Here is a 27,578-nt window from a genome sequence, read left to right on the forward strand (position 1 = left end):
TCAATGTTTGTATTATCTCTTGGTTTCACAACTCTTGATTTTTTTATGCAACATGTGACAGTGTGTGTACACATTGTGGAAAATCCAGGACAGAAACTGGTCAGGACACAAAAACTGTGATTTTTCTCACCAGATTTGGAGTTTACTACAAAAGTCAAAATTAACAGGTAAACTGAACCAAATTAAAATAATTTATTTAGATGCTTTCAGAAGAAAGTGTCAAGTATTAGGAGTAGGAACCTAAGATGTTTTCTTTTCCTTTTTAATGAGTTTTGATATTCAAAAAGTAGCATCAGTTATTGCAATATATATTAAAAGTCCCTTGTTTGGTTCCACATTAGTCAAGTTGATTGAACGTTACTTGTTTGAATCTAAAGTCTAATGCAATACGGGAAGTTGTGTGGGCAGTTTCTGTGACCCATACTATTGATTTCCTCTTATTTGTCAAGAAGTTAATAAGTACCGGGATGGACTTTATGATTCCAGTCCCTCTCTCTGAACATCACTGTCCATCCTACTAAATCTTCTCACTTTAATTCACCAGTTTAAGGTTCAACATGGGCTTTTCAGTGCACTGGAGTTGGCTTACTGCGCTTTCATGTCTCCTCTGTATGGGTGAGCTACGTTTACTTTAGAAGATAATATACTTTATATGTAATTTTTACTTTCAAAATGTCCATGTATTTATATTTGCTGTAAAAGTTGAGCTGAGATTTTGTAAAACAGCTAGAGCTAATAAACATGTAAATGTTCTCATTTTTTATTCTTGAAATAATTCACAACAGACTTTTTCAAAACAATTATGTCTTTTTGGTCAACAGCATTAGAAATAAGAACAATGCATATGACTATTAGAAATGTAATACTGCTACTGAAAACAGTTATCAAAGTAAAATTCCAGTGGACAAATACATCCAACATTTTGTCTCCAGTTAAAATGTATTCTTCCTGAAACGGTTTCTATTAAATGGATCATCCGTTTTTTAAAAGCTATGATAAAGACTTTGCTGTCAGCATTTTTTCTTAATGTAAATGTTCCTAATATGTGCTGTTCATAGTGCCAACTTTAAACAGCATGAATGTTGTTTTCTTCGTCTGAAAGGCTAGATACTGATGTGTTTAAGGGGCAGCTTGTGAAATCTATTACTCAGCTCTGGAGGGTATTGTTATATCTTAAATTAAAGCCCCAAAACGGTCTTTTATTTTTCAGGAGGTGAAGTTCGTTGTAATTGCACACAGGAGAACATACAAATTCAAGGAGGTGATTACACACTGACCAAGCAGCTGACGATAGGAAGCATGTTGATCTATCAGTGTCCTGAGGGCTACTATCCTCACCCCTATTTGACCCGCCATTGCCAGGCTGATGGCACCTGGAGAAAACCACCCAAAAGAAATGACCCTCAAAGATGCAAGGGTGAGTGATGTGATGATGATGTTTCTCACTTTGCCTCAGGCTGCCTGCTCCACATGATGACTCAAATCCTTTTGTTTTGCAGTTGTTGAATGCCCCGACCCCTTTGTGCTGCAGTACGGAAATGTCTCCCCTCCTCAGGATCGGTACTTTGTGGACAATGAGACCACGTATGAGTGCTACTCTGGATACGTAATGCGAGGCTCGACCAAACGTGTATGCTTACCAAATGGGAAGTGGAGCGGCTCCACTCCCATCTGTAGCCGTGACTGTAAGTCCTGAACAGCCATCTACTCAGGTTTGGGATACTTTCTCATTGGCGATCGTTTTAATGACTCGTCTTTGGTCTTTTTTTGTTACCACAGCAGGGGACAATTGTGCTGATCCGGGAATCCCAGCCGGCGCCTCGAGAACAGGGGACATATTTGGAATTGACGATACCGTGACATACAGCTGCGAGGGCAAACTGTTTTTGGTGGGGTCGAAAGAAAGAGTGTGTCAGGAGAGCGGCCAGTGGACTGGCAGAGAGCCAGCATGCTACTGTAAGACAGATACCTACAAAAAAACTGTTCACATTCTGGGTCATTGGATCAAAGTTTTGCCATGAACAGGCTTTTCTAGTAGTCAACATACACACATGAAAAAAAGAACTGCAACATTCATAAGCAATGGCTGAACCTCTCAAATTAATTTCAGGAGTTAATGTCCACAGAACTCGCAAACACTCAACAGTTACAACTAATGAGCAACAATGTTCAATTTTTCTTTTAATTTATTTATCCCTCATTTTTTTAAAGACAGTCAGTGAGTCGGTAAATGTCACTGTCTCTGTGGTAAACAGGCCAGGTGAAGCCACCTGCCTGTTAACATGAAATAAATTATATGTTGAACGTCATCTCAATACCTTGGTCCAAAAGGTAACATTTGGTAACCTAATGTTCAAACCTGAGAGTATTAACATGCGAAGCACAACAATAACCATTTTTCTCAATTTGTAGCGACCACTCGCCTTCACACACTGGTCCTTGTTGCTGCTACCATGAGAGTGTAGATTTTTACTACTGTTGAGTTTTAGGTAGTTGTTTTTCATCCGTATCAGTATATCATGGAGACAGTCAGTAAGGGTACTGGAGAGGAGAGTAGAAAGGGGCTTTGTAAACAAATGTATTGTGTGTATTGTCAGCATAACAATGAAGATGTGGTCAAGATGGAGGAGGTACGTTCTGAACAGGAGTGGCCCCAACACTGTACCCTGTGGAACTCCATGTTGCACAGTGAAGTTTTCTGAGTGATGATTCAGAATCTGAACAAAATGTGTCATGTCTGCAAGGTGGTAGGCAAACCACTGTTACACAGTGTTACGCAGTTTGCTCCATGAAGAGCTGATAGGAATTGGTATCAAAGTCTGCTGGGAAGTCAAGGAGATAAAGGAGAGAGCAGACTGGAACCAGCGGAGGTCGTTGTTGATCTTAACCAGGGCTGTTTCTGTGCTCTGTTTGAGGCCGAGGCCAGGTTGGAATGGTTCAAAGGGATTATTGTTACAGAGTACATGTCAAAATACATTTTCTTATGAACCAGCTTTAGTGCAGTGTGTCTCCTGGTGAAGATCCAAAACCTTATACAGACGTAGTTCATGTGTGTACCAGTATTTACAAAGGAGACAGCCCATGTTTCCAGAGGGCATAAAGTAACGAGTGCAGAAGATAAACTGTCGTTTTAGTAGGCCGTTAGAAGTGACAGGGTGGGAACTGGAACGGGATTGGAGGTAATCAAACTGGTGAGGTCTTATGGGTAAACATGTTTGATGTTGCGGTGTGACCCTTGATTTACCTGCTTTACGGTCTGAGATGCGTAGTTCAGCAGAGATGATGTTATGTGGTGGGATGCAGGAACAACAGAGTAGGTCAAGGGTATGGCCTTTGGTGCTTATTTTTTCTTGCCTTTTCTTCAGTACCACTACACCGAGTCACAATTATAACACATTTCTGTTAATGTTGCTTTTTGCTTCTTGCAGACAGACACACCTATGACACTTCTTTGGAGGTTTCAGAAGCATTTGGCAGCTCGATCAAAGACAGCCTCACCACTTTAGAGCCCTTAGGTAAGTTCACGGAGCTAATCACATTATTAGCAATATTTAATAGCAATGTTATATAATATTGTCTTGCTATTACATCATATTTTTGTAAAAAGGGATGTATAATTTATTTATAATAATAACGTATCTATAGTTTTTAGTTAACTCCATCAAAGCTCTATAGAAACAGTTACAGATGAATATGTAATTTAATATGTATGGTACAATAACAGTGTTTGTTATGGATTGTTCAGATGACACACAGGACGGGAGGAAAATCAGGATTTCAAAAAATGGGACACTTAACATCTATATTGCAGTGGATATTTCTGAGAGCATCGAAAACTCTCACATCGAGGACGCAAGAAATGCAATCAAAGCACTTATTTCAAAGGTAAGAAACAAGCCGCTTTCCTCTTGATTAAAGATGAGAGACAAGTGAGTTTTATTCAAAATTATACATCAGTACACGTTAAAACTTTTTACAGCGTTTTTTAAAGCGAGAGGCCAATCGCCACAGAATAGCCTCACTGACAATATGCTGCATTTGCCAACAGTCAGCAACATCGTGCTGCCACTGGAGATGTCAGATTGTTTTTGCTGATTATGGGCTCAGTTTAGAGGATGCATATGGGGTGAAAGTACTGACTGTTGATGGATGCTGGCAATGAATTTGCTGAGTTGTTAAAACATGTTAGACTACTCTGGACATTTGATCAATCATTTGATCTTTGAAGTAATAAAATGACATGCTAGAGTTTGTATTGGGTATGACAGAGGAAGCCATATTACTTATGGGTCAAAAATGTCATGTAGATATTGAGGAGTTTTAAGTATATCTTTAAATCAGGTTTCTGCCCAAATGCTCTGCTTGTGAACCAAATAAGTTGCCGCTCATTCAGATCAAATCAACACCCAAGGACAGAGCTCCCTTTGCCCTGTTTTTCTTGTTTTTCTTGATTTAATTTTTAATTGGTATTTAATATTTTGAAAAGAAGCAGGATGATATAAAATGTTTCAAATATAGTTTCAAATATGTATCAAATTATTTCACAGTTTCATGGCTATATTATATATTATGACTGCATTCATTCATGTGATCATTTATTTCATAATGGCAGTTTCATAACAGACCGTTTTATTACTTTACTACCACACTTCACCGATAAATTCATTTCCCTTATCTTCTAACACAGGGGTATTCAATTAAAATTCCGAAAGGTCCAGATTGAGAAAATCTCCTCGTGCAAAGGTCCGGAACATTACAATATCTAACTTTCGCTATTTATTGCAATATATATATTCAAGAAGCCTAGTTGTAGTAACAAAGTCTCTGTGTACTCAACAACTGTCAAATCAAATAAAGAAAGTACACATCAATTATATTTTAAAATATAATATATAATTACATTTTAAAATTTAACTGGATGGATTATAAATAATACATAGAAATACAAAAATAAATGTTCTCTCATTTCAAGTAAAATAAGGGCTCCATCTAAAAATAAAATACACAAATGAATTTTTGAAAAACTTACATCTTAAAAGAAATTGCTTGATTTTTGAAAAATGAATGAAAAGTGTGGCTGGAGTGAACTATTTTCTTCTCTTTGTTAAATCCATTTCACATCATAACGGTCTCAGTGAACTTTATAATAAACAATCTCTACACATCTCAACATCTTGCCCTCAGTTCAGACTGGAGTGTTTGGTCTAAAGATGTGTGTTTGGTCTCATAGTGGCGTTTCACATCGGCGCATTTAATAATGGCCACGGTATCTGAACATACGAGTCGTTTAGTAGCGCCAGCAGGAAGAATGAACAAATAAGGGTTTGTCCATTCTTTGTTAAAAGCTCTGTTTTCGTGGTCCACTTATCTTTTTAGAGCACGCCATGTAAAATTCTCTGACTTACTTTTCCCGCTGCTCTCTCTCCGTCTCCCGGGTCTGTGTCCAAATCTCACTCGGCTCACGATGCGTTTCAGAATACAGATAGTTGATTGGCTGAGTAGCGTCACGTGAGACGATTTACAACGTATGTGATTGGTCAGTGTATTTCCTGGACTGCCGAACGAGTGCCGTAAAGGCTGGAAAAGCTGTGCAGGTTAAAATAGAAGCGCTCCGCCAAAATGTATAATAGTCAATTATCCATCAGTTACACGTCCGGGTCCGGATAGAACAGCGTCTGGGTCCGGATCCGGACCGCGGTCCGCCTATTGGCGACCCCTGTTCTACTGCATTAGCTTTTTGTATGTTACTGTCATGATACTACTTGGTAGTGGGTTTCACAATTTAAAGCCATGAACTGAATCATATTTTGGTGTGGGCTGACATATGAAGCCTTTTACGTTGTCTGTCGCACTTTTAGAAGCACATTTGGCACACTGCACATAACATGTCCAAACATAATCCCACACCATTTGGCTGCCAGCACAACAGCCCATTAGAAGTAAATTGCATTATGAATTACGTGTCATAATCTTGACTGATGCTTCTTGGCATGAGTGCCTTGGCTTGCTGTCAATGCACACTACGGGATTCTCTTTCTGCTGATAAATGAAATCAATTACTCAACGAAATAACAACCATAAGCAGTTTGATGCATTAGGAGGTGTGGCATCGAAAAAATATTTCACAGCAGTTTGACATGTTTGCATGTGTTTACAAAATTGTGTCAGAAGTTCACACAATACTAAAAATCATCCACCTTGTATTTAACTGATTTGCTTTATTTCTCCACAGATTTCATCCTTTTCTGTGTCTCCAAACTATGAAATAGTCTTTTTTTCATCAGAAGTGTTTGAAATTGTCAGCATTTTTGATTTTTTTGATAAAAAAATAGAACTCAGCACCATCTTGGAGAAATTGGAAAGTTTTAAAGTGGACGGTAAGTCAAATAAATAAAAAACAATATTGTTGAAAATACAGTTTGATTACACAGCTTGACCTATGTTTTCCTGTGTGTGTGTGTGTGTGTGTGTGTGTGTGTGTGTGTGTGTGTGTGTGTGTGTGTGTGTGTGTGTGCATGTGTGTATGTGTGTGTGTTTGTGTTTTGACCCAAAGATAGTAGAAAAACTGGAACAGATTTGAACGGCCTCTTTGACAGATTCTTGCAGAGAATGACTATCCTAAAGCTACGAGCTGAAGATCTTTTTAAGGAACAGCGGCATGTCCTTATGATTTTTTCAGATGGTAAAATCAGCCACTTGGCATATTGAATTACTTCAGTAGTGAAGCTGCCAATTTCCTTTGCTGAAGGCAAATTATGGATTAAAAAAATTCATGCTGCAGTTCTTTAAAGGAATAGTTTGACATTTTGAGAAATCAATCTCCTCATCTTACTCTCAGCAAGAAAGCAAATACATGTATTTCCCAATATGTCAGATTATTCCTTTAATATTCAATAATTCGCCATTTCACTATGTTCTTATTACTGCTACTTCCCTTGATTTAAAATGTATGTGCAATTAAATCAGCTCTGATTTCAAATCATGGTACGGAAATAGGCGTGTTAGTTAAAATATTATTGATAGAAGCTAAAAGCAGTAAAAATGATGAATATCAAATACAGCTGCTGTACATCATTTTAACACACTGGTTTGTTTCATTGCAGGTGCTTTTAATATGGGCGGATCACCAGAACCTACAGTGAAAAGAATAAAGAACATGGTCTACATGAACCAGACTGCTGAACAGACTGAATCAAGAAAGGATTATCTGGGTGAGTTTGATTTTGATTTTCATCATTCAGCCGCACACGTGCTATATTGTCAGTAACATTTCATTGTTATACAATAAGGCCTAGCTGGCTGCTACATTTCATTCTGTTGCAGACATTTATATGTTTGGCATCGGAGCTGAGATCTTTGATGAGGACCTGCAGAAGCTCACAGCAGATGGTAGCGGTGGCAAGCATTACTTCAGAATGAAGGACATTAGTGATTTAGAAAAGACCTTTGATGAAATAATTGGTAAGTCTTCTTTTAAAAATGCTGAGGATGGGGATTTGAGAAATATATATATACTTATAAGGGCATTGTATATCTATCTCCATTGAGATACAGATTGAATGCCATGGTGACTCCCTGAATTGACTTTTGTGCCACAAGCACATTCATGTTCACCTCATGATGAATTGTAATAACTTTACTATATTTACTTTTTCTTAAGCGCAATCATCAGGTCAAAACTTATATTTGTCCCGTATTTTGGCGTATGAGCAGAAACCTGTGAAACATCAGCTGTACTTTATTTTGGCTCAAAGCCATGCGTTAAGTAGGCTACAGCCTCAAACAGCAGCTAGCATGGCTGTAGACTCTTAATCTTATTATTTCACCATTTTCTCTTCCTATAAGACAATGTTTTATGCTGATGATTTTGCAGTGGAAACCCAAAAAAAAGGTGAAAAAAAAACATGAACAGATTGAAATCATATGTGAAAATATGTCTTGCAATTTGTTTATGACACCTACCTGTTGTTCCTATTAAGGTTTAATGTATGAACAAATGTAAGTCACCTTTGACAAAAGCATTGAGCCTTTGCTTTAATCTGATACCAACATGTACTAAATATAATGACATGAGCAACATTGATTGGGTAATTGTTTTTTTTATGCAGATGAAGAAGAAGTCATTGGTCAATGTGGTCTTTACAAGGACTATAAAGGAACAAAAGTTGAAAGGACAAGGCATCCATGGAGGGCGGTAGTTACTGTCCGGGTAAATAATGTTTCAGTATTTCATTTAACTTCATGATTCATCTGTGAAATATGTTTGCGAGGCTGAATATGGGAATCACAATCATTTACATAATGATTTAGGCATGAGAATGTCCAAACATTTTCACCGCTTGTATTTGACCACAGCAATCAGTAAATTAAAAAGAATATTCTTGATACGAAACTATTCCGAAATATTGGGCCTCGTGACAACAAAGAGGAGTCAGAAAAAACTGTTCATTATGTACCGTCATGCCGTGTTGTCCATGTTGTTGGTTTTTACAGTGGTGTTATTATGTGTCATAAACTAAATCCTACATGTATCTGCCTTTTAAACTTGAAGAATGACGGAGTGCTAGAGAACTGCATGGGCTCTCTGGTGACCCCGAGGTTTATCTTGACTGCCGCTCACTGCTTCAAAGGTTTAACTCTACCCGAGGACGTCAGAGTTGAGCTAGATGATGGACAGGGCAAAGGTAATGATCAATGTTTATTTACTCATGCCCTCTTTATTTAGTTATCGGAACATAACACAATAGGTGTTACAGTATTGCCATGAATATTACCAGGTTTTTCAGCAACCATAATGAAAACACTTGATTGTGTCTCTTTTACAGGGAAAACAGTTAAAACTTTCAAACTACACCCAAACTACAATGTTAACGCACTCGCGGGTAAAGGTGTGAAGGAGTTCTATGACTATGATGTGGCCCTCATCCAACTGACGAAAGATGTTAAAATCTCCAGCGCTGCAAGGTGAGAATTTGTGTCCTACTGTTACGTGTTGTGTGTTTGTGCTCTCCCTGATTACCCTCAGTGTCCTCTCGGGTGCCGCCCTGTACCTGGCTGACAGGTGATTGAACGTGGCTGCGTTCGAGCCTAACTAGGACGTGGTTAAAAGGCGAGGAGCGCCACACGGCCGGGGGTTGGAGCACAGCCTAGGCGTGAAGCTGTGGAGCACCATTGGAGCACTCACCCTGTCTGTGAATAAATATCGCGCTAAACCATCCTCAGTTGCCTTTGACTCTCTTTCCCCGGGAACAAACGCCGTTACTCCCCGCATCCCCTAGATGCCAAACGGGGAACGTAACACCTACAAACACTGTCATTCGTACTCGACTTGATGTTACATTGTCAGTCCTGCCTGGGGGTTTATTAATAAAACACACATGCACAAACTAGTAAACAGATAAATTCTGTCCTCGAGAAAACGTTATAGGCCCATTGTATTTTATGAATGAACATTCTGTGTGAATCTTTGTTGTATTGATTTGGGTGTCTCTTCCAGACCTATTTGCATACCTTGCACTCAGGAGACCAGTAATGCTCTAAAACTGGTTGGCATATCCACCTGCAAGGAACAAGGTGAGGTAACTCGACTAACATGCTGCAACACTACTTCCCCTTATGGACAACATCAACATCTTGTCTACCTGTTTAAATTGATTCTGACAGTTTCGAAATAAACCATAATTGACCATTCGTTAAGCTCCCCAGCCCTCGGTTAGTGTTGCTACGCCAAGCTTTCCGTTATGGCATGGCACATTTATGAAAACGGTGGCAGATATAGCACTCAAACCACTCAGTATTCTTTGAAACATTAGGTCCTTGATTTCAGACAGAGGTAGATAAACGCAGGCTTCTCATTTATATCCAGGAGCTGTCAATGTTGTCAGTTAAAGTACCAACGTTGGCAGATCCTATCAGCTGTGGCTAGCTAGATAATTAAACTAATATGAACTAATTAGTTGGTTTTAAAGATGCAGTCTCTTGATTCATTTTGTATGTTTCCAGCTGACTAGTTTTTAATATTCCCCTGATGGCTGCATACCTGATCTTGTCCTAAAAGCCTGAGCTTAAAGCTGCATGTCCCAGGGAGAAAAAAAGACGCATTCCCACAACTTGGTGATCCATACAAGACGTTTAGGCTAACACTCAAAACATACAGGGCTGTTCTTTCACTGTAGTATAGAGGTAATTAGACCTAGTATTATTTTAATGAGTTTGATTATATTCTACCATAAAAGATCAAGAATAACAAATAAATGCATCCTATTCATATAAAATATGTCAATAAGGTAGCCATGCAGTTTAATTAAATATCTCTACAGCCCCAGGTACAATTTGATGTATTTTTTGTGTTCTCTTATTACAGAGGATATTCTGTTCAAGACTCATCTTGAAAAACTCAATTTCCTGTCCATGAAAAAAGCCATTGTAGCTGTAAAAGAGGCCTCTGCTAAGCTGCTTGAAAAGGTGAGTTGAGCTGTGTTGTGCGCTTTCTTCATTAATCACTCCAAACCTAAAAGTCGCTTTGAGCTATGGTTCTTCTTCCGTCTCACAAATGCAGAGATATGACTGCATCAAACATGCACTGGAGGCACCAGGCATACCTCGTAATCTGACTGTGACTGATGTCGTGACTGATAACTTCCTGTGCACTGGCGGTTCCAGAGATAATATAGCATGTAAAGGTATGTTCCCTCCATGTTATTTCTCTACTTCAAGAGAGCTGCTTCTCATCCCATAAACATCTCTGAGTTGAGCTAAGATAAGGTGTTTTCACCAGCACGCAGACACATAAGAGAGGCAGCAATGACTTTTCTGATTTAGGATAAATGAGTTAAACAACCGAGAATATCCCTGCAACAGTGGCACAGACCACCGAGGCTCATTATTTTCAAGGATTTAAGGTGGATTTTGGGTTCAACCATATGAGTCTGTTTGTTTGGACAGGTGAGTCTGGAGGTGCTGTGTTCAAGGACCATGGTCTTCGCACAATACAGGTACACAGACGTTTCTTTCCGTATATCCAACAGTATATAGCTAATGAGTCTCACCTGTTGGCAACAGGAAAATAAAATGAAATAAATGAACTGATGTAATTTGACCATGTAAGTTAGTTATAGTCGACTGTGTCAATTAACCAACAATTTCTTGCACAGGTTGCAGTGGTCAGCTGGGGAAACATGAATTTGTGCTCAACTGGGGTCAATCCACTTCGTGTTGAGTCAAAAGGGAACTCCAGAGATTTCCATATTAATCTTTTCAAGGTTGTACCGTTTCTCAAATCGATCCTTGGAGATGACGCCCAGGATGAATACGCACCACTTCAGTTTTTGAGTGGCTAAAATGTATTTGCATACTGTACTTTGTTTTGCCATTTGAGATTTGGGATTTGTGTATACTGCATGTTTAAACACACTGGTTAATTTTATTTTGCTTTATCAGTGTGTTCATAATGAAAAGATCCAATTTTCAGATAATGTTTTCTCGTCAAAAGCATACTACATACCCTACATACACCGTTCTCCAAATGCAGAATTACAGTAATGTAAACAGTTAAACTGTTCTGTGCTTCATCATCATTTATTCAGTATTGTCAGTGATCAATCAGGATGTGAAAAGGAAGTTAATAAATCAACTTAAAACTGTGTCTTAAAGTTTTCATCCGAAGGTTTAATACCCCTGGATCTGGATTAGCGATATGACAGTATATTGACGATTGTGCCCAAAGCTGCAAAACAATTTGCACATCTGCTTTTATGGCAAAATTGTGTGTTTATATGATTATTTGTATTATTTACTTCTGTTTTTTTGGTAGTACATTCGCTAGATCAGCCACAACCGCCACTCCTTATCCATAAATAGTTCATAGATATTCAAAAAACAATATGATACTAATGAAAAAACATGAAAAAAAACATACTGTCATTGACCCCCTATGTTGGACCAGCACAGCAAAACCAAGCATTGAGCTTAACCGCTCTGGTTTAAAGTTTCATTTGGACCAGCTGATGCACAAGTCACAACTTGACCAAACAAACTCATAAACCAGATGTAAGCTAAATGAACTGGCACCAGTTGGAAGAGTGGTCAATGAGAGAGTCTTCTCAAAGACAATAGATGGGCGTAGCAGCTCGGCTACAGTCGTGACAGGTTAGTGCAGTGCAATATCAACGCATAATAATGCAGACTTGTCATTGCCTCTATGATGAAAGAAATAAGTACCTTTTATTTAGAAAAAAATAGATTTATAATAAAATCTGAGGTAGAAATGTTGTTTTCATAATATTCATTTACACATGGTTTGTGCATTCACAATCACAGGTTATTACATTATTTCCGTCTCAGGCTTTGTCCAAAATTGTCTAAAAAAAGACATGACTTAAGGAATTACTACAGCACTTAAAAGGTTCCCTGAAAACTCTTTTATGGAGCAGCTCTGCTGATAGAGCCGTCCAGCTCCCCTGCAGGTCAGTGACTCAGGACTCATTTCCAGCTCTTTGTGCAGGCCTACGCAATGCGGACACTCAGCCTGGCGATGTGCCAGCATAGATCATTCAAATTGAATTTAGTGGAAATTTAAGTTCTTTTTCTGGTGAGTAATTAAGTTTTTGTCCTTCTTTCTCTGGCTTTGAGATGGAAATGAACTGCGCTTGTCATTCATTGCCGTGTCTTTACAACCCACAAACAAACAAGGCCATTGCATTACAAATGATTTGTTGTGGTCAGGGCAAGTTTATGGCTTCAAATCAAATGTTATTTTACTGTGTAACTATGATCTGTTGACAATTACGCTGTCAGGCTTTGCTCCAGTTAAAATGTACATTTTGCAATTCTCTTTAGTATTGCATATTGGCTAAATGTCCAAACAACCAAAGAACGGTGGTGACTTTTCAACATAAATGTTTGGTTTCTCTGACATGGCAAAACGCCTCCCTTGTATGTGAGGGAGTGTCTGTATGTGTGTGTGTGTGTGTGTGTGTGTGTGTGTGTGTGTGCGTGTGTGCGTGTGCGTGTGTGCGTGTGTGTGTGTGTGTGAAGGGGGGTACGTTGGGTCAGTGATGTACTGGCTTCCCATGGGAACATTTATCTGGTTTCCCTTTAAGTAATTGTGAGAGAGGGAGGAGGTCAGTGGGATAAGAGGAGGAGGCAGAGACGGAGGAAGACAGACTGTAAGAGAAGGAACGAATGAGAGAGGCTTAATTGAATGAAACCCTCTCTCCGTCTCAGATGCTGTAAACAAGGTGGACATTTAAAACAAGGTTCATTCCTTATTGAATCCCTCTGGAGGACTCCGTTACCTCTTGATCCTTTATTTTATTTCTCAAAGCATCACCAGCTAATGCCAACATTGACTACCCGCCTTCAATTTAAACAAACCATTTGACTGAAATCAATCTCTTTCACCTAAACTGATTTCTATCCAATCTGTTCTATCCAGCAGCTTGCATGCAGACAGTATTAAGGGCTGACTCACCCCCCCCCCCCCCCCGCCCTACTCCCTATTTTCTTTTCAACGCTAGCACACAGCATATTCCTGATGAAGCATTCTGCTGTTTAAACTCTGACTGATCTGTCTCTCTGCGAGCCCTAAATCAACCTTATGGCCCATTTTAGAAATGACTACCATTAAGAACTGCATACATGCACTTTCCCCCCATTTGTGCTCAGGAAAGCGGGTCACGCTCACATGCAGGGCGCTGGAATATGAAATTATATATTACAGTCAATACAAAGTGATCAACTAGCTCAAAGACTAGCTAGCTTGGTTCGGTCCAAAATAAATCTGACGGCCAGCACTTTTAGAGCTCACTGTCTAATATCTTGTTAAATCAGACATATAACATTAATTGTGAATGTTAGAGGTGGTTCCTTTTCATCAGTGCCAAAAAACAAGGAGTCAAAAATCAGGTAACACCACGAAGGGACAGTTAAAACCTCTAAACAGGCAAGGAGACTGGCAGGATTAAACAGGTAATAGACCACCGAATCACTAGGCATGGAGCTTTAGACAATCGGGCAGAAGGTTTGGGAATCTGGGCCGCTTTGAGAAAGAGTGGCTGATGAGGATGATGATGACCAGGTGTGGAAATGGTGGGCAAGCTCAGGTGATGAGCTGATTACAGGATCTGTAATGACGAGAGACTGCCAAGGCAAAAAACATGAAATAAAGTCACAATAAAGGGAACTTGTGGCACTTTGTGCAAAGCTTACCAGCTGCTTACTTTAGCTTTGCATTTATTAGAGTGGTAAATTACTAAATATTTTTTTAATAATACTAGAAAAAGATCAGGGATGTTACATGGTTTTCTTGTGAACTATATAAATGCATGTCAAATGTCCTGTTGTGATTTGTTGACTCATTTGATACATTTATCCTAACTAATGGTTACAGACCCTTAAATCCCTTTTTCATCCATCAGCCTATTATTCTGAGTGATGGAGTCCAACATTAACACATATTATTATACAACTGTGTGGTCATTTTAAAAGACAGATTGTCACTATTTTGTTTTTATCTCTGCTCTTTTCACTGGTTTGAAGTGGGCAGGGCTCAGCCGGAAAAATGTGACGTCATGTTTTTAGTACACATATGCACCAATTAGGATTTAGCAACGTTTGACTCAAAAACGGATGACAGTCTGAACTTAATTTCATTTGTTTTACAAATTTCATGTTGCACAGAAGTATTTAAGTTTGAGACTTAATTAATAAAGAAACGGTATTGTCCCTCCTCCTGGATCTGTCCTTTGTACTTAAACACAAGAAGGGAAGAACACTGCAATCCACCGTGAAGACGGACCTGAGAAAAATACTTTAAAATGTCCCTGATCGAGTTAGAGCAGATCATTTTCATGTAACACTTTTGTAATGATAATATCCAAAGCTTAAGTAACAAAGGAAGCAGTGAAATCGGCCTCTTGTCAGCGTTTACGATGAGAAGCACTTGCATGATTAGATGTCTTGCAATCGATGCAGCCTCTTCTCCCAATCATTAAAACTGCTCTTAACAGATTACAGCCCCCCCTCCCAAACACGCACAGTCTTTTCTCCTCCTCTTCCTGCTCCTCCTTCTGTCTCACATACTCTTTTTTTCAGCATATAGAACAGGAGAATTGCCTCTATAGCACTTTTTTGCTTTTTCTTTGAATTTCATCCTTTTTAGGGCGTTTTCTTACACCCGAAGCAACAGCTGCACTTCTCAAGGTTCAGCTGAAGTTCTCTGGTTGCACCAGACAGCCAGACAGCGGAATGAAAAAGACTAAACTAAAATACAAGAGGTGGTGGTGAACAGCTGACAAAGATGGACCTGCTGACAATCTTCTGTCACCTCCTGCTTATATGTTTTGATCCATCTGCAGCCACAAGCCTCATTACAGGTAAGCTGCACACAGAAAACACAACACAGTTCAAAGACATGAACTTTTGACTCATTTGCGGATCTATCTTTGGTTTCTCCACGGCATGCCGTCCTGACTTTATGCTGGACGTTTGGCTCTTGAAGCGGATATATTCGAAGCCAGAGGTAGGCAACACTCCTAAAAAAACAATTGTACAGTATTAAAGGCTTGCACAACTAACTCCATCTCTATTGGGTGCAAAATCTAACATAGACTATTATCTCATGCTTGTAATATGTGAGGGAACATGTGAAGACAATTCATTGCACTTCTGGTATGTGTAATCGGGTACGTGTTTGTGTGCGTGGGTGCAGGTCAACGTGTGTGCAAGGCAGGAAAAGGCAGGCCGTGTTACAAGCTGGCCTATTTCTCTGAGCTCCGGCGGAGGCTGAACTTCGTAGAGGCAGAACTCGCCTGCAGACGAGACGGAGGACAGCTGCTGAGCGTGGAGTCGGAATCTGAGCAGAAGATCATAGAGCAGCTCATCGCAGAGCTCCGTCCAACTGATGGAGACTTCTGGATCGGTCTCCGCCGTAATCACGGAGATGAGGAGAGCAGCTCAGACTGCTCCTCGCAGTACTACTGGCTGGACGGCAGCAAGTCCACATTTAGGTGGGTGAGCGGTATCTAGAGGGTCAAGGGGTCAAAAGTTGATTTTAGAGCCATGAAGTGAAATATCAAATCTCTCGTAAATCTTCACTGCTGATTGTATGGTGAGGACTGAGTGGTAAAGAAAGATGTGTCCTTATTTGTGCGGTTATCAAAGTTAATTTAGTTGTTATGATATGGTGCCTTATTAAAAAAAACTTTCTTTGAGAAAAGGCTATACAAATTATGCTTTTCTACAAAACTATTTTTTTGATGTGCCAAAGTTTAACAATGATAAATCAGCATTGATCATACTATAATCAATGCTGATTTTTAAGGCTTTTATTGGTTTTGAGAGTTAAAATAAATCTGAATTTTCCAATCTTTTTTTCAAAAAAGGATTAGGATTACGTTTTTACAGTTTCAAAATCAGCTATAACATATTTTTACATTTCTGTACTGTAATTTATATTACTTGTTGGCCAACATATGTACAGTTACAGATAATAAGGAAATAGGCCAATGCGTCAGACTACCTCAAATGATGTCTAAACACAAGCACACTACCTGTACAATAGCTTTTTCTATGAAACAGTCTTTTATTTAATTAGGAACTATATGATCAAAGAATAACTAGATGCAATTAAAAAATCTGACAGGACATTTCAGCAAGTAGACAGCAAGTATTGTTTTTTACCTTTATATACCAAATTTACATTTGGGAATTAAAGTTTTGTAAAGATTTCCGTTAAGGCAGCTTAGCACACATGTGCTTTGTGTGTGTGTGTGTGTGTGTGTGTGTGTGTGTGCGTTTGCTGTAGGAACTGGCATTGGGATGAGCCATCATGCGGCTATGAGGTGTGTGTGGTAATGTATCATCAACCGTCTGCTCCTCCCGGTCTCGGGGGACTCTACATGTTCCAATGGAATGACGACAATTGTGAAACCAAGAACAACTTCATCTGCAAATACACTGCAGGTGAATACTGACACAGTATTTCAATATTATTCTACTCTGAAAATACTTGAACCTTGTTGATCGTGATTCTTTTTTCTGCACAGAGTGGCCACTGGAACCGTCCCCTTCTCCCAACTCCACTCAAACAAGTAAAATGTCACAAAATATGATGTAGCGGACATTTTGGATACTTTGAGGTTATCTTTGTGGTTTATATACAGTGTATATACGATAATTCTCATTACAGATGTTTTCCCTTCATCCGCGCTGCCGTGGAATCCAAGTGACCATAACCAGGACAGAAGTACAGGTGGACTGAAGATTCATACTGATAAACATTTTTCTGCGAAGGAGACGAGTATACACTCTCTACTTTGATGTGCTTATCCAAACGACTTGACAGTCACTAAATCTGGATCTCCCTGTTGTCTGTTTTCTCTTGAAGCGTTTAATTTGATTTACATCATCATTCCCACCATTCCCCTGATACTGCTGTTACTGACAGTGATTGGAGTCTGCTGCTTCAAACTGCTTGCCAAACGGTGAGGATCTTAAACAAAGGCAAATACTAAACACTTTGATCTACAGTAACTAAAAAACATTAACATGGTTCACCAGTTCATCGTTTCATAGGACATCGTGTTGCTTATTCTAACATTTGCAAAAAAATGTTCCATAGAAAAAACACAATATGACAAACAGTCTGTCCTGTAAAGCCGGGTAGTTCTTAATTTACTGTTACAACCATTAAAAGGAAAACAGCATGTGTTTACATTCAGTATACCTGCAGTAGCTCACGTAGCACGATGTGCTAATGCTAGTTAATGATGCATGTGCTAATTTACGCTGCTAATGTTAGCTCCACAGGTTTTCACGTAGAAACTTATTTTTAGAAAAGTATGTCTCCTTCCAACTTCTCCGGGTAACGGGTATCACTTTTACACAACATTCAAACATGACAAAATCCACAAAACCAGTCTGAAAATGAAGAAAGTCTGAGACAATTGCATCAGAGTCTTTGGAGCAGAGCCGTTTAGTTGTCGGACCCTGTTCAGAGATGCTACACTATGATTGGCCAGTCTGTCAAATCCCTTGAAAAGACCAAAACCAATGTTTCAGTCTTTTTTAATCTTCTGAAGCCAGTCTTTGGCACTCAGCTCCAAGTCTATTTTTTCCTACTGACGACTAAATCTTTAAAATCGTCTCACAAATATTTGTTTATTTTTTTTTAAAAGCTATACAATTTCCTCCGATTGCTGGGCACTGTAGTGTTTAGCAAGCGTTACTCAAACGGCGGGAAATTTGCTGGGGACTATTTTCAACTGTGGATTGATACAAAAGAGTGAGTACAGCAGCAGGGCGGTGCATTTGTTTGTGGGTCGTTAATGTGTTTTTATTAGTTTTTGGAAAACAATGAAAGTCTTTTTCACCATGGAATAAACCTCTTCAGGCTTTCACTACATTGGTAATACTTGTTGGTAGGACCACTTCACTTAGATACTGACATTCTGTGACTCAAAAGCTGTTTGAATCAACACCTCAGTTTCAATATAAAATCAAGATCATGAGCGCCAGGGAAACTGTTGTGTCTGTTACATTCTCCACACCTTGAAAAACAGTCTGGTTCAGGTTTCATTCCATGTTAATGTATGCTTTTCCTCTGTGTGTGAGACAGAAGCAGGAAACAGCAGAAATCTGAATTGTGCCAGACAGAACCGGGCCTCTGCCCCAACCCGGCTCCTACTGACGTCTACAATGTCATTCGCTCCCAGAAGGATGATGATCTGGTTTCAGCTCGCCCGCAGACCAAAAACACCTCCTTTTTATCCTCATCCCCTGACACCCCGACAGGTGACTACGACAACCTAGGCGGTCGGGACACAGAGAGCGGCTTTGTGACGCTTGCCAGCACAGAGAGCGGCTTCCTCAACTTTGACCTCAATGATCTCAGCCTTGGGCGTCGTGCCACCCACGACTTCTACAACACCAGCTTGGGCCGCTCTGGAAAGAGGGAGTTGAATGACAGCAGTCTGTGCAGCACCGGGCACAGAGAGTTTTACGACAGGAGTCTAGGTCGTCGTACGACAAAGAGCGAGCATTACGGCAGCAGTGTGTATGGAGACCATGGATTGTATGATGGCAGCATCAGAGGAGGGAGTGACCTCTATGATCCCAAACTGAGGCCTGGAAGTCACACGGTAAAAGCCGACCTCTATCAGACATACATCACCAACGGCAAAGAAGACACTTACCAAACCAACCTGGGAACATATGGAAACCGAAAATCCTACCAAGCAAATCTGGATTGCTACAGAAATGGCCTGAATCTTGATGTCGGCAGGAGATACTTCAACGAACAAGACTGGATCAACAGAGAAAACTACTGATCCTTTGAACAGCTTCTTTACGGTGTATACAGCCGTGTATGTGTGATTGTGGACGGGGACAAGAGAACTATGCACGTACGTGAATTGTTTGTGTGGTATATTTCTGAGGTCTTTTAGGGGATTTAAATCAGATGAGGAAATGCTCAAATTGTGTGTATATATATATATATTTGTCGTATTTATATAAGGCAATTAGTTTGGACAGAATAGGATCTTAACATTAAAAGGTAACCTACCCAAATTACAAAAAACATTTTCTCACCTATCTTTAGTCGTGTGTAGCCATGCTGATAGTTCGGGTTTGAATTACTCACGTTTTGTGACATCCGTCCCTGAGATTTCTGCCTCCAACCCAATTAAAATAGAGGTGAATGAACTGTTTGTAGCGGTCACAGTATTGGGGAATTACACTTAAATAATTCAACGGCATCTTTCCAGAAACAATGTCCAGGTCACTCTAGTATTCCACCCACCTACAGCTTTCTCTGTAACTACTGAAGAACGAGTCTTTGTATCGTTGGTGGTGAATCAACACTGGCATTAAATATTAAATATGAACGCCACCGATTTTGCAAATCAAAGCTTGTTTAAAGGTCTTGGGGAATGCTATTGCACATTAGAAAAAAAGTTGTATGAAGCCATTTTGTGGCACCAGATGGAGCTGCGTGAAATATGATACATTGACTCAAGTGATGTCGCTTGAGTCGGTGTCGGCTGGTGCTGAAGACTACAAGTGTGGAGAAAAAAAAATCTGGGACTGTGGAGTTAGAAAAACGCAAGTTTACCAGACCTCTGTAGCCCGCTGCTCACCTCCAAAATCTCAGACCAAATTGGTGGTCGAGAGGAATTGTTGGTAATGTAGGCTCCATGTTTTGACTACAAAGAAAAATGTGTGGGATTTGAAAAAACAAAACAATATCTCTGGGTCTACTGCATTGATTTGGATAGTTTTTTTTAATCAAACTGTCCATCGTGAGCGAACAGTGTTACTGTATAATACAAAGTTAAGTCATTGGAGTATTATTTAAACACCACATGACTCGGCCTCAAGACTAAATCATTTCTCCGAACCTCTATATGCTCCAACCATTTCAGTTGATGCTTATCTTTAACTGTGCGAATCACAAATCGGACTGATTGACTGAATGATGATGATGAGTGACTTTGTGTAGCAGCCTGTTTGCATGGACTTGTCATGCTGCCCTTGCTTGGTAGGTTAACTATTGAGGTCTTGGACCGTTTTGTGGCTGCTGTGCCTGAAATCACACCCATGTTTACCTGATATTAAACCTCAAACAGACAAAGACACAATAAATCAATACTGCTTGAGGGAGCAAGGGTTGAATATTGTGTATGTACTTTAAGTGTGTTTTGACATGACCTTAAATTGTGAGATGTCTAGAATTTAAATAAAATGTCACTGTTCCCTCGTTTATTAATGACGTTCTGTCTGCTGGCGAGTGGAAAGGTGGCTCCTACAGTGAATTTGAGTGCCTGCAGCCTGACCACAGCAATGGCATGACATCAAAGAGAATGACAAAATATAGCATCATTAATATTACTTATTCAGAATGTATAATGCCTTGACGTCTCTCCTGTAAGTGAAGAGTGGTTTGTATGTTTGTTACATGTTCAAATAAAATGAGATTAGAATTGAATCTGTCTGCTTGTGGTGAAGTGATTTTACTGTCCCAATGAAATAACAGGAAGGTTGTATTAGCAGTCAATCATGTTTTTTTATTAACATTCCAAGTTAAATTAACAACGCACCCTCGCTATCGTTCATCTCCATTCACACAGGGCACACAATAAGATACTGTTCAACTGCAGACAAGCAAACACTACAAGATGTCTTAAACTCATCATTCAGAAAAGTACTTCCATTCAGGCCACATTTTCAAATAAAGTATGAAAAAACCACTCACGGCCTGTCTAAATACATGTAAAATCTTGTAGTGTGCATCCACTAAAACATTCATTTACACACCGACAAAAACACAAACACACACAAACTGAGATAAAAATGTTTGACATACAGGTCCAGCTGATACCTGCCAAGCTCACATACATAACATAACATTTTCTCCTCAGTCGCGCACGCGCACGCGCACACGCACACACACACACACACACACACACACACACACACACACACACACACACACACAAACAAATACCAACTGTTTTGAGGGTAAGTGATTGATATCTGTTGTTAAGATTTTGTACTTGGGGCCAAGTTGAGGTTCACTGGTCAGCCATGGGTCCGCTTACGAGGCTGCTTTTGCCGCCGTGGTTTCAAGATGACGTAGCGCCTGTAGGTGGTGTGTTGGTCTGATATAAACGGGATGTAGAGCGCTCTGAAGAGAGGAGATGACCTGATAGAGAAATTGTTTGTATTAAGAAACTGCATCAGTCTCTCAGAAGCCTTTTGCTCAAGTCATTTGCTCAATGCTGAAGTTCTGCCAAATGTTTCAAATGTCAACAGGATACTCTGTATTCTGGTTGTCACTCTTACTTATTTTTTTATTTTTTTTAAAGCTACAATACAGTAGTGTAGTTAACAGATTAGTAGTTGTTTCTTTCTCCCAATAGTTCTGTGTAAATGACACATTTGGATACCTTGAGGCTTGAAGGAAAGGCTTATAGGCGATGATGGTCCACTCCTCTTTGCTGGCTGAATAACGAGGCTCAAGTGGCGTCTCTTCATCCAAGTCCAGATCCACTACGTAGTGGCACTGCCGTAAATCCATCTGCCCAGAGTAGAAATTTCACAATTAAAGCGACAACTACTTGTCAACACACAAGCACATGTGTCTGAGTGACTCACATATCTGGTTGGCTCCTCCTGGTTCTGGTCGTTCATATTAGCTGGGATGGTCTGTGTGGCCAGAGGACCAGAGGCATATGGCTGTGGCAGCTGCCCTTTAAACTCAGACTGAATGAAGTGCAGTTGCCAGCTGTAGATTGGGAAGAAAAACTATCAGCAACCTGGAAATGACAAAATACACGTTCCATACCTATTTGGACGAAGACCTGGATACTGACTTGTGCGGTAGCAGGAAGCTGCTTGGGAAGCGGTACCACTCTTTGCCCACACACACACTAACAGGTCTGCCTTCGGGGACCGAGTGAAGAGTCGGATCCTTAGCGATGCGATGGAACTCTGGGTACAGGTCCAGAGGGGCATGGTAGCCTGTAGACAAAGGAAAAAATATAACTTCATCCATCTTGAACTGCTTGCTTTTGTTGCCTGACACTGGTACTTGGGCGTTTAGTGTCTGTGTGTACACTGTACACACACACACACACACACACACACACACACACACACACACCTTTGAAGAGGGCGACAGAGCGAGACAGTGACAGCACTGAGAAAACCAGGACTGTGCTTAGAGCCAACCAGTTGGAGGAGATCGTGTAGTGCTCCAGTCGGTACCGCTGGAACAGGAAGTGGTAGCATTTCTGCAGGAAATAAAATTAATCAGTAACAACAAAAAAAATGTCACAGATTTCAAAAAGGGTCCACTAACATGGACTACCATTTTTGCAACAAAATCGCAAAACACACCTGTAGAGAGGAGAGGGCCACTGCCCCACTGAGGCAGATGAGAGGGTAGATGGGAAAGAGGAACCGCTCCTCTTTATGAGGTCTGGTGAAGAAAACCAACATCCACAGATACATGGGAGACAGAGTCAGCCAGTATGGACGGCCCAGGTTCTGCACTGCAGAAAACACATGTGTGCACAAGCACGTGACATTTGAATATTCACAGAACAGCAAAAACTTTTTAAACAGCATATATGCCTATACTGAGGAGGACTCAGGTACATAGCCAGCCGGTAGATTTTTGATGTTTTGTAATAGTAACAGTTACAGAAATCCACATTCAATCTGTTTCCTAAAATAACTTAGATGTCATATGTGTGTCATTACCGCACCACTTATATTCATACATGATACTGTATAAATATTGCTCTGCTGCGGCACCATTTCCATCCTCACCGTTGAACCTGTGTAACAGTGTCTCCATGAGAGCAGTGAGTGGCAGCGACAACAGTGCCAGAGCAAACACCAGGTTGAAGTTCAGGATCCCATTTGCAAAGTAGAAATGCCACGGCTCTGTACCTGAAAATGAAACGACACAAAATATGCAAAATATCACTGTACATGTACAAACTATCACAGTAAGGACAACATATAGTTATTGCAAGTTATTTTAAGGGGAGCTCCACAGAGGGGATAGTCAAAGATGTTGTCATACCAGGGAAAACATTGAATACTGGTGGTGGAGACAAAAGCCCAAAAGTCCTACACATATTGTGTTATTGTCTGTGAATCAAGCCTTTGTCTATTTACAACCGATTGGCACTCTCTCAAAGGGTTTGATATACTAGTGTTGATGATGGGATGCCCTCTTCAGTTAACTAAAACCAGCACAGCTTTAAATTGTTCATGCTTTCATTTGCTCCATTCGGTCACTAAAATGATATCCCATCAAAACCCTAAACATGCATCATCACCAGTATTGTATAGAATAGAATTGTTAATCGTTGCCAAAACTAAGGATTCCATCTTTTGCTATCACAATATAAAATGATACGTTAATGATGTGTGCTCTTGTATACATACTTACCATACAGATCAGGTCCATGTGGTGTGAAGACATTATATAGTAGAATATTGAGTGGAGCAATGACCAGTTTGCCATAAAAGAAAGAGTCTACTGCCACGAGGGGTACCTGACAAAGACACAAAGGACCCGTTTTCATTTAGCAACATTATATTATACACTTTGTGAATTGTTACAAATGTATCTATACAGAGTGCACATATTTACCATGATAATGCCTAATTTAATTGTCTGTATGACACATATGAAAAGAAGGAGAACATGTAATATCCCATAATATTCCTGCATTAATGATTAACTCTCCCATAGAAGGTCTGTGCAAACACTGCAGCTGCAAAGAAATTCATATACATGCACCTTTGCCCTGTAATATGCATATTTAAATACTTGTTTATTTTATTTGCATTAAAAAAAAAATATTCTCACCAGCAGCAGAAGCAGGGCAACAACTGACCAGGTGATAAAACTTCTCCACTGCCTTTTTAACACCAGCAGGTCGAAGGCGATGGGAATCCTGAGGAGAAAATGAACATAAGCTGTTTTAACGAGTACTACATTTTGACACTTCTTTGTGAGGGAAAGTAGTGCCGACAAAATAGGCCTTTTAGTTTATGCCTTTACCCGATAAGAGCGGAGAACGGCCATCCGACGATGGCGCCAGCAGCCACACCCGTGATGGCCAACGGCGTCGAGTCCTGAAACCATCCCGTCATGGCCACCAGTGTTGTGTACATACAGAACGAGGAAGGCAGGAATGCTGAGGAGCAAGAACAGAAGAGGAGGATGGATCACAAAAAAGAACCCGTCACTGACACAAGTTATTCAAAAGAGATGGATGTAAACACCTACGAGGGATGGGATGAATGTGAATAGATAAATGAAACAAGCAAAGAAACAGATGACAAGAGAGGGAAATGGATTAACTCAGTAAATAAATCTGACCAACCTGCAGACGAGCAGAACATTCCCGTGCTCAGGACAAGGAAGGCCAACATTAGACGGCCCACATGCAAACCAAACTTCTTACAAACTGCCCTGTATCACACACACACGCACACACACACACACACGGTTAAATTGCTAAATGTGTAAGCCACTTAGGATGCCCACCTGCATTTAGGAGGAATGTAAACTTACTTGTAGAAATAGAGTTCACAGACACAGCAGGAGAATGCTAAGACACATCGCACAAAGTAGAACACCAACACCTGCAACACAATCAGAACACAATGCTGAAATGTCTGCAAACATACCAGTATATTGATACACACGTGTGTGTGTGTGTGTGTGTGTGTGTGTGTGTGTGTGTGTGTGTGTGTGTGTGTGTGTGTGTGTGTGTGTGTGTGTGTGTGTGTGTGAATGAATGTATGAATTCATGTTTTTTTTAATGAAAAATACCTATTTTTCTTAAAAGGAGCACGTGTGTTTAAATAATTTCCCACATAGTTTATGTTCCTACATACTGGACGACACTTGCAGTTTAAGACAAACAGTCCTCACACTTCAGAAGAGAAAATTGGGAAGAAAAAAAATAGCTGAAGTCATTTAAAATATCAAACGTTGAAGTGACAGCAAATTTGGAATAGATACCTTGTTTGTCTGTAGAACGTGGGCATGCAAACAAGCAGGAAGGGCATGTAACCATAAGTAAGCGTACGACCTGATGGCGTACAATGGAGAATATTCCCATGTTTGCATCCCTGTGCCGTACAGCAGGTAGTGCATCTGTCAAAACAGTCATCACAACAATTAGATTAACAGTTAACGGATAAAGAAAGAGAAGTAGTATCTTGCTGGAACAATGAAGACATTCTGACACAGATAACACTTCAGGATTTCTGAAAGCAGTGAGCAGTACTCACAGGCTCCCAGTAGTTGAAGGTCTCATCGCAGTCTGAGATGTTGCTGAGCAGAGCTGCACAAAAACGTGCGGAGAGCAGGCATTTGAACGCAGTGGAACCTTCTGGAGCCCACACCTGCCCTGCACGACTTACTGACCTACAGAAAACACAGATGCACCATTGCTGTATACTAATACACATACAAATATATGCACTATTATTACGATCCACTACATCTAAATGTACCACAATGTACTCAAATACTACATCGTGTCTGCTTCATGCATATTTAACTGAAAATGAACTAGATCTTAAAACAGTCTAATTAGCCATGAAGGAACCCGATGACCCTGTATACGGGCCTTTGATGCTCGTCTATGTGATTTAACATTCACAGGCTTAACTGATTGATGTTTCCAACGCATCCGCTTTTAATAAAACACCAAGTATGGTAATTATTTCAGAGCTGGCTAATTTATGTGGCCTTAATTACAAAAAGTACACAATCTCACAACAGAGAAAAGCCTGAATTACTCGGAGGATTGAAAGACAGCGGAAACATGGTTGATCTATGACCGAGCAGCATCCCTCACAGAATCAAAAGGCCTATTAACACTAGTTATACATTATCACAGTCTGTTTGTCTGTTTTCAGCTTGTGGCTCTGTCCTGTTTTAAGTTAACATTTTACATAATAAATAAAAGTAAAAATTTTTTATCTTAAATTTGTCTTCTAATTATTAGTTTTCACACAGTCATAGAACATTGTATTTTACTGCACATATTGTAAAAAATCCTTGAATGATAAACCCAATCTATAGCTATATAATGTGTAGTTTCTAGTAGTGTGTTTACAATGAGCAGATTGCTATTAAATCATAACAGTTGTCTGACACTACTTTATCAGTAGAAAAACACTTTATATATCAATGCCCATTATAATTACCTCCCTGATATGGACAGCTGTGTGCCTGTTCAAAGTTACTACAATAAGTAAAGACAGCAGTTACAACCATTTATTGTTGTTAATAGTGATAACCTCTCGTTCACACCCATCAGCACACTAGTTAGCTCAGCTGTTGCACGTGCAGTCCATGGCTGCAGCGTTCTATTATGACACGTCATCCTTCACACTGGTAGGATTTATGTCAAAGGACTTCAGCAACGTATCAACCACAAAAATCACGGAATCAAAATAAACGTTCATGTCCGTGTTGAGCACGAGTTGACCCCCCTCGTGCCAGGTTAACGGTCAGTGTTGCAGCAGAATGAATGAAGCTGACCAGGTGACCCCACCTGCTTTCCGTCGCTCTACTAAAAACATGCAACTAGCTATTGGGGCGGAAACACACCGTAACAGTCATTGCAATTAAAAGTACTCTAACGACATTGTCCCGTGTGTTGTTGTGTGGACGTTTTCAGTCGTTGCTGTCGTGTTGTTGTTATCCAAACTTGCTCAAGGTATCAAAGTAGCTAGTTAGCTAGCTAGCTTCCTCTGCTCGGGCTGTCACAGTCACACCGGGGAGGATGGAGCTCACAGCCCCGAGCTAACGCCTCTGCTCCCCCGGCTCATACTCACTCTTGCCGCGTCTCTGTTGTTTTACTGTCATCGCCACCTTTCTCCTCTTTCGGTGGCCGAGCTTCGGCGGCGACGTTCACGTTGTTTGCATCTTGTCTGCTCCCTCGCCTGGTTCGCTGCCGAAGCGCTTTGGCCGCCATGTTTTTTCCGACGCTTCTCCCGAGTCGCGCTTCGTTCATTTTCGCCGCTGTCCGGTT

At 40.2% G+C, this 27,578-nt stretch overlaps 3 protein-coding genes across 3 annotated transcripts; 2 read left to right on the forward strand and 1 right to left on the reverse strand.

The window, feature by feature from the left end:
- Positions 1 to 557: 557 nt before the first annotated feature.
- LOC306705203 (complement factor B-like) lies at positions 558 to 11,509 on the forward strand (the record flags this gene model as incomplete). Its single annotated transcript, XM_079171907.1, has 17 exons — positions 558 to 615; positions 1,211 to 1,417; positions 1,500 to 1,685; positions 1,780 to 1,956; positions 3,429 to 3,515; positions 3,746 to 3,885; positions 6,233 to 6,377; positions 6,554 to 6,682; positions 7,104 to 7,211; positions 7,324 to 7,461; positions 8,109 to 8,209; positions 8,552 to 8,684; positions 8,826 to 8,964; positions 9,497 to 9,578; positions 10,559 to 10,682; positions 10,945 to 10,994; positions 11,154 to 11,509. 17 exons carry the CDS (start codon positions 558 to 560, stop codon positions 11,337 to 11,339), a joined length of 2,190 nt encoding a protein of 729 aa, XP_079028033.1. The 3' UTR covers positions 11,340 to 11,509.
- A 3,783-nt stretch (positions 11,510 to 15,292) lies between these two features.
- On the forward strand, positions 15,293 to 19,328 carry layna (layilin a; the record flags this gene model as incomplete). Its single annotated transcript, XM_079172003.1, has 8 exons — positions 15,293 to 15,374; positions 15,500 to 15,520; positions 15,710 to 16,007; positions 16,805 to 16,962; positions 17,046 to 17,090; positions 17,189 to 17,251; positions 17,387 to 17,483; positions 18,617 to 19,328. The coding sequence occupies exons 1-8, from the start codon at positions 15,299 to 15,301 to the stop codon at positions 19,326 to 19,328; spliced, it is 1,470 nt and encodes a 489-aa protein (XP_079028129.1). The 5' UTR covers positions 15,293 to 15,298.
- A 1,725-nt stretch (positions 19,329 to 21,053) lies between these two features.
- Positions 21,054 to 27,521, reverse strand: alg9 (ALG9 alpha-1,2-mannosyltransferase; the record flags this gene model as incomplete). Its single annotated transcript, XM_079171014.1, has 15 exons — positions 21,054 to 21,703; positions 21,948 to 22,078; positions 22,156 to 22,285; positions 22,374 to 22,521; positions 22,664 to 22,793; positions 22,900 to 23,054; positions 23,335 to 23,457; positions 23,966 to 24,071; positions 24,389 to 24,476; positions 24,584 to 24,719; positions 24,909 to 24,997; positions 25,100 to 25,170; positions 25,553 to 25,687; positions 25,825 to 25,960; positions 27,382 to 27,521. 15 exons carry the CDS (start codon positions 27,519 to 27,521, stop codon positions 21,580 to 21,582), a joined length of 1,842 nt encoding a protein of 613 aa, XP_079027140.1. The 3' UTR covers positions 21,054 to 21,579.
- Positions 27,522 to 27,578: the final 57 nt, after the last annotated feature.

This window comes from Pholis gunnellus (genome assembly GCF_910591455.1).
Source record: "Pholis gunnellus genome assembly, chromosome: 13".
NCBI lineage: Eukaryota > Metazoa > Chordata > Actinopteri > Perciformes > Pholidae > Pholis > Pholis gunnellus.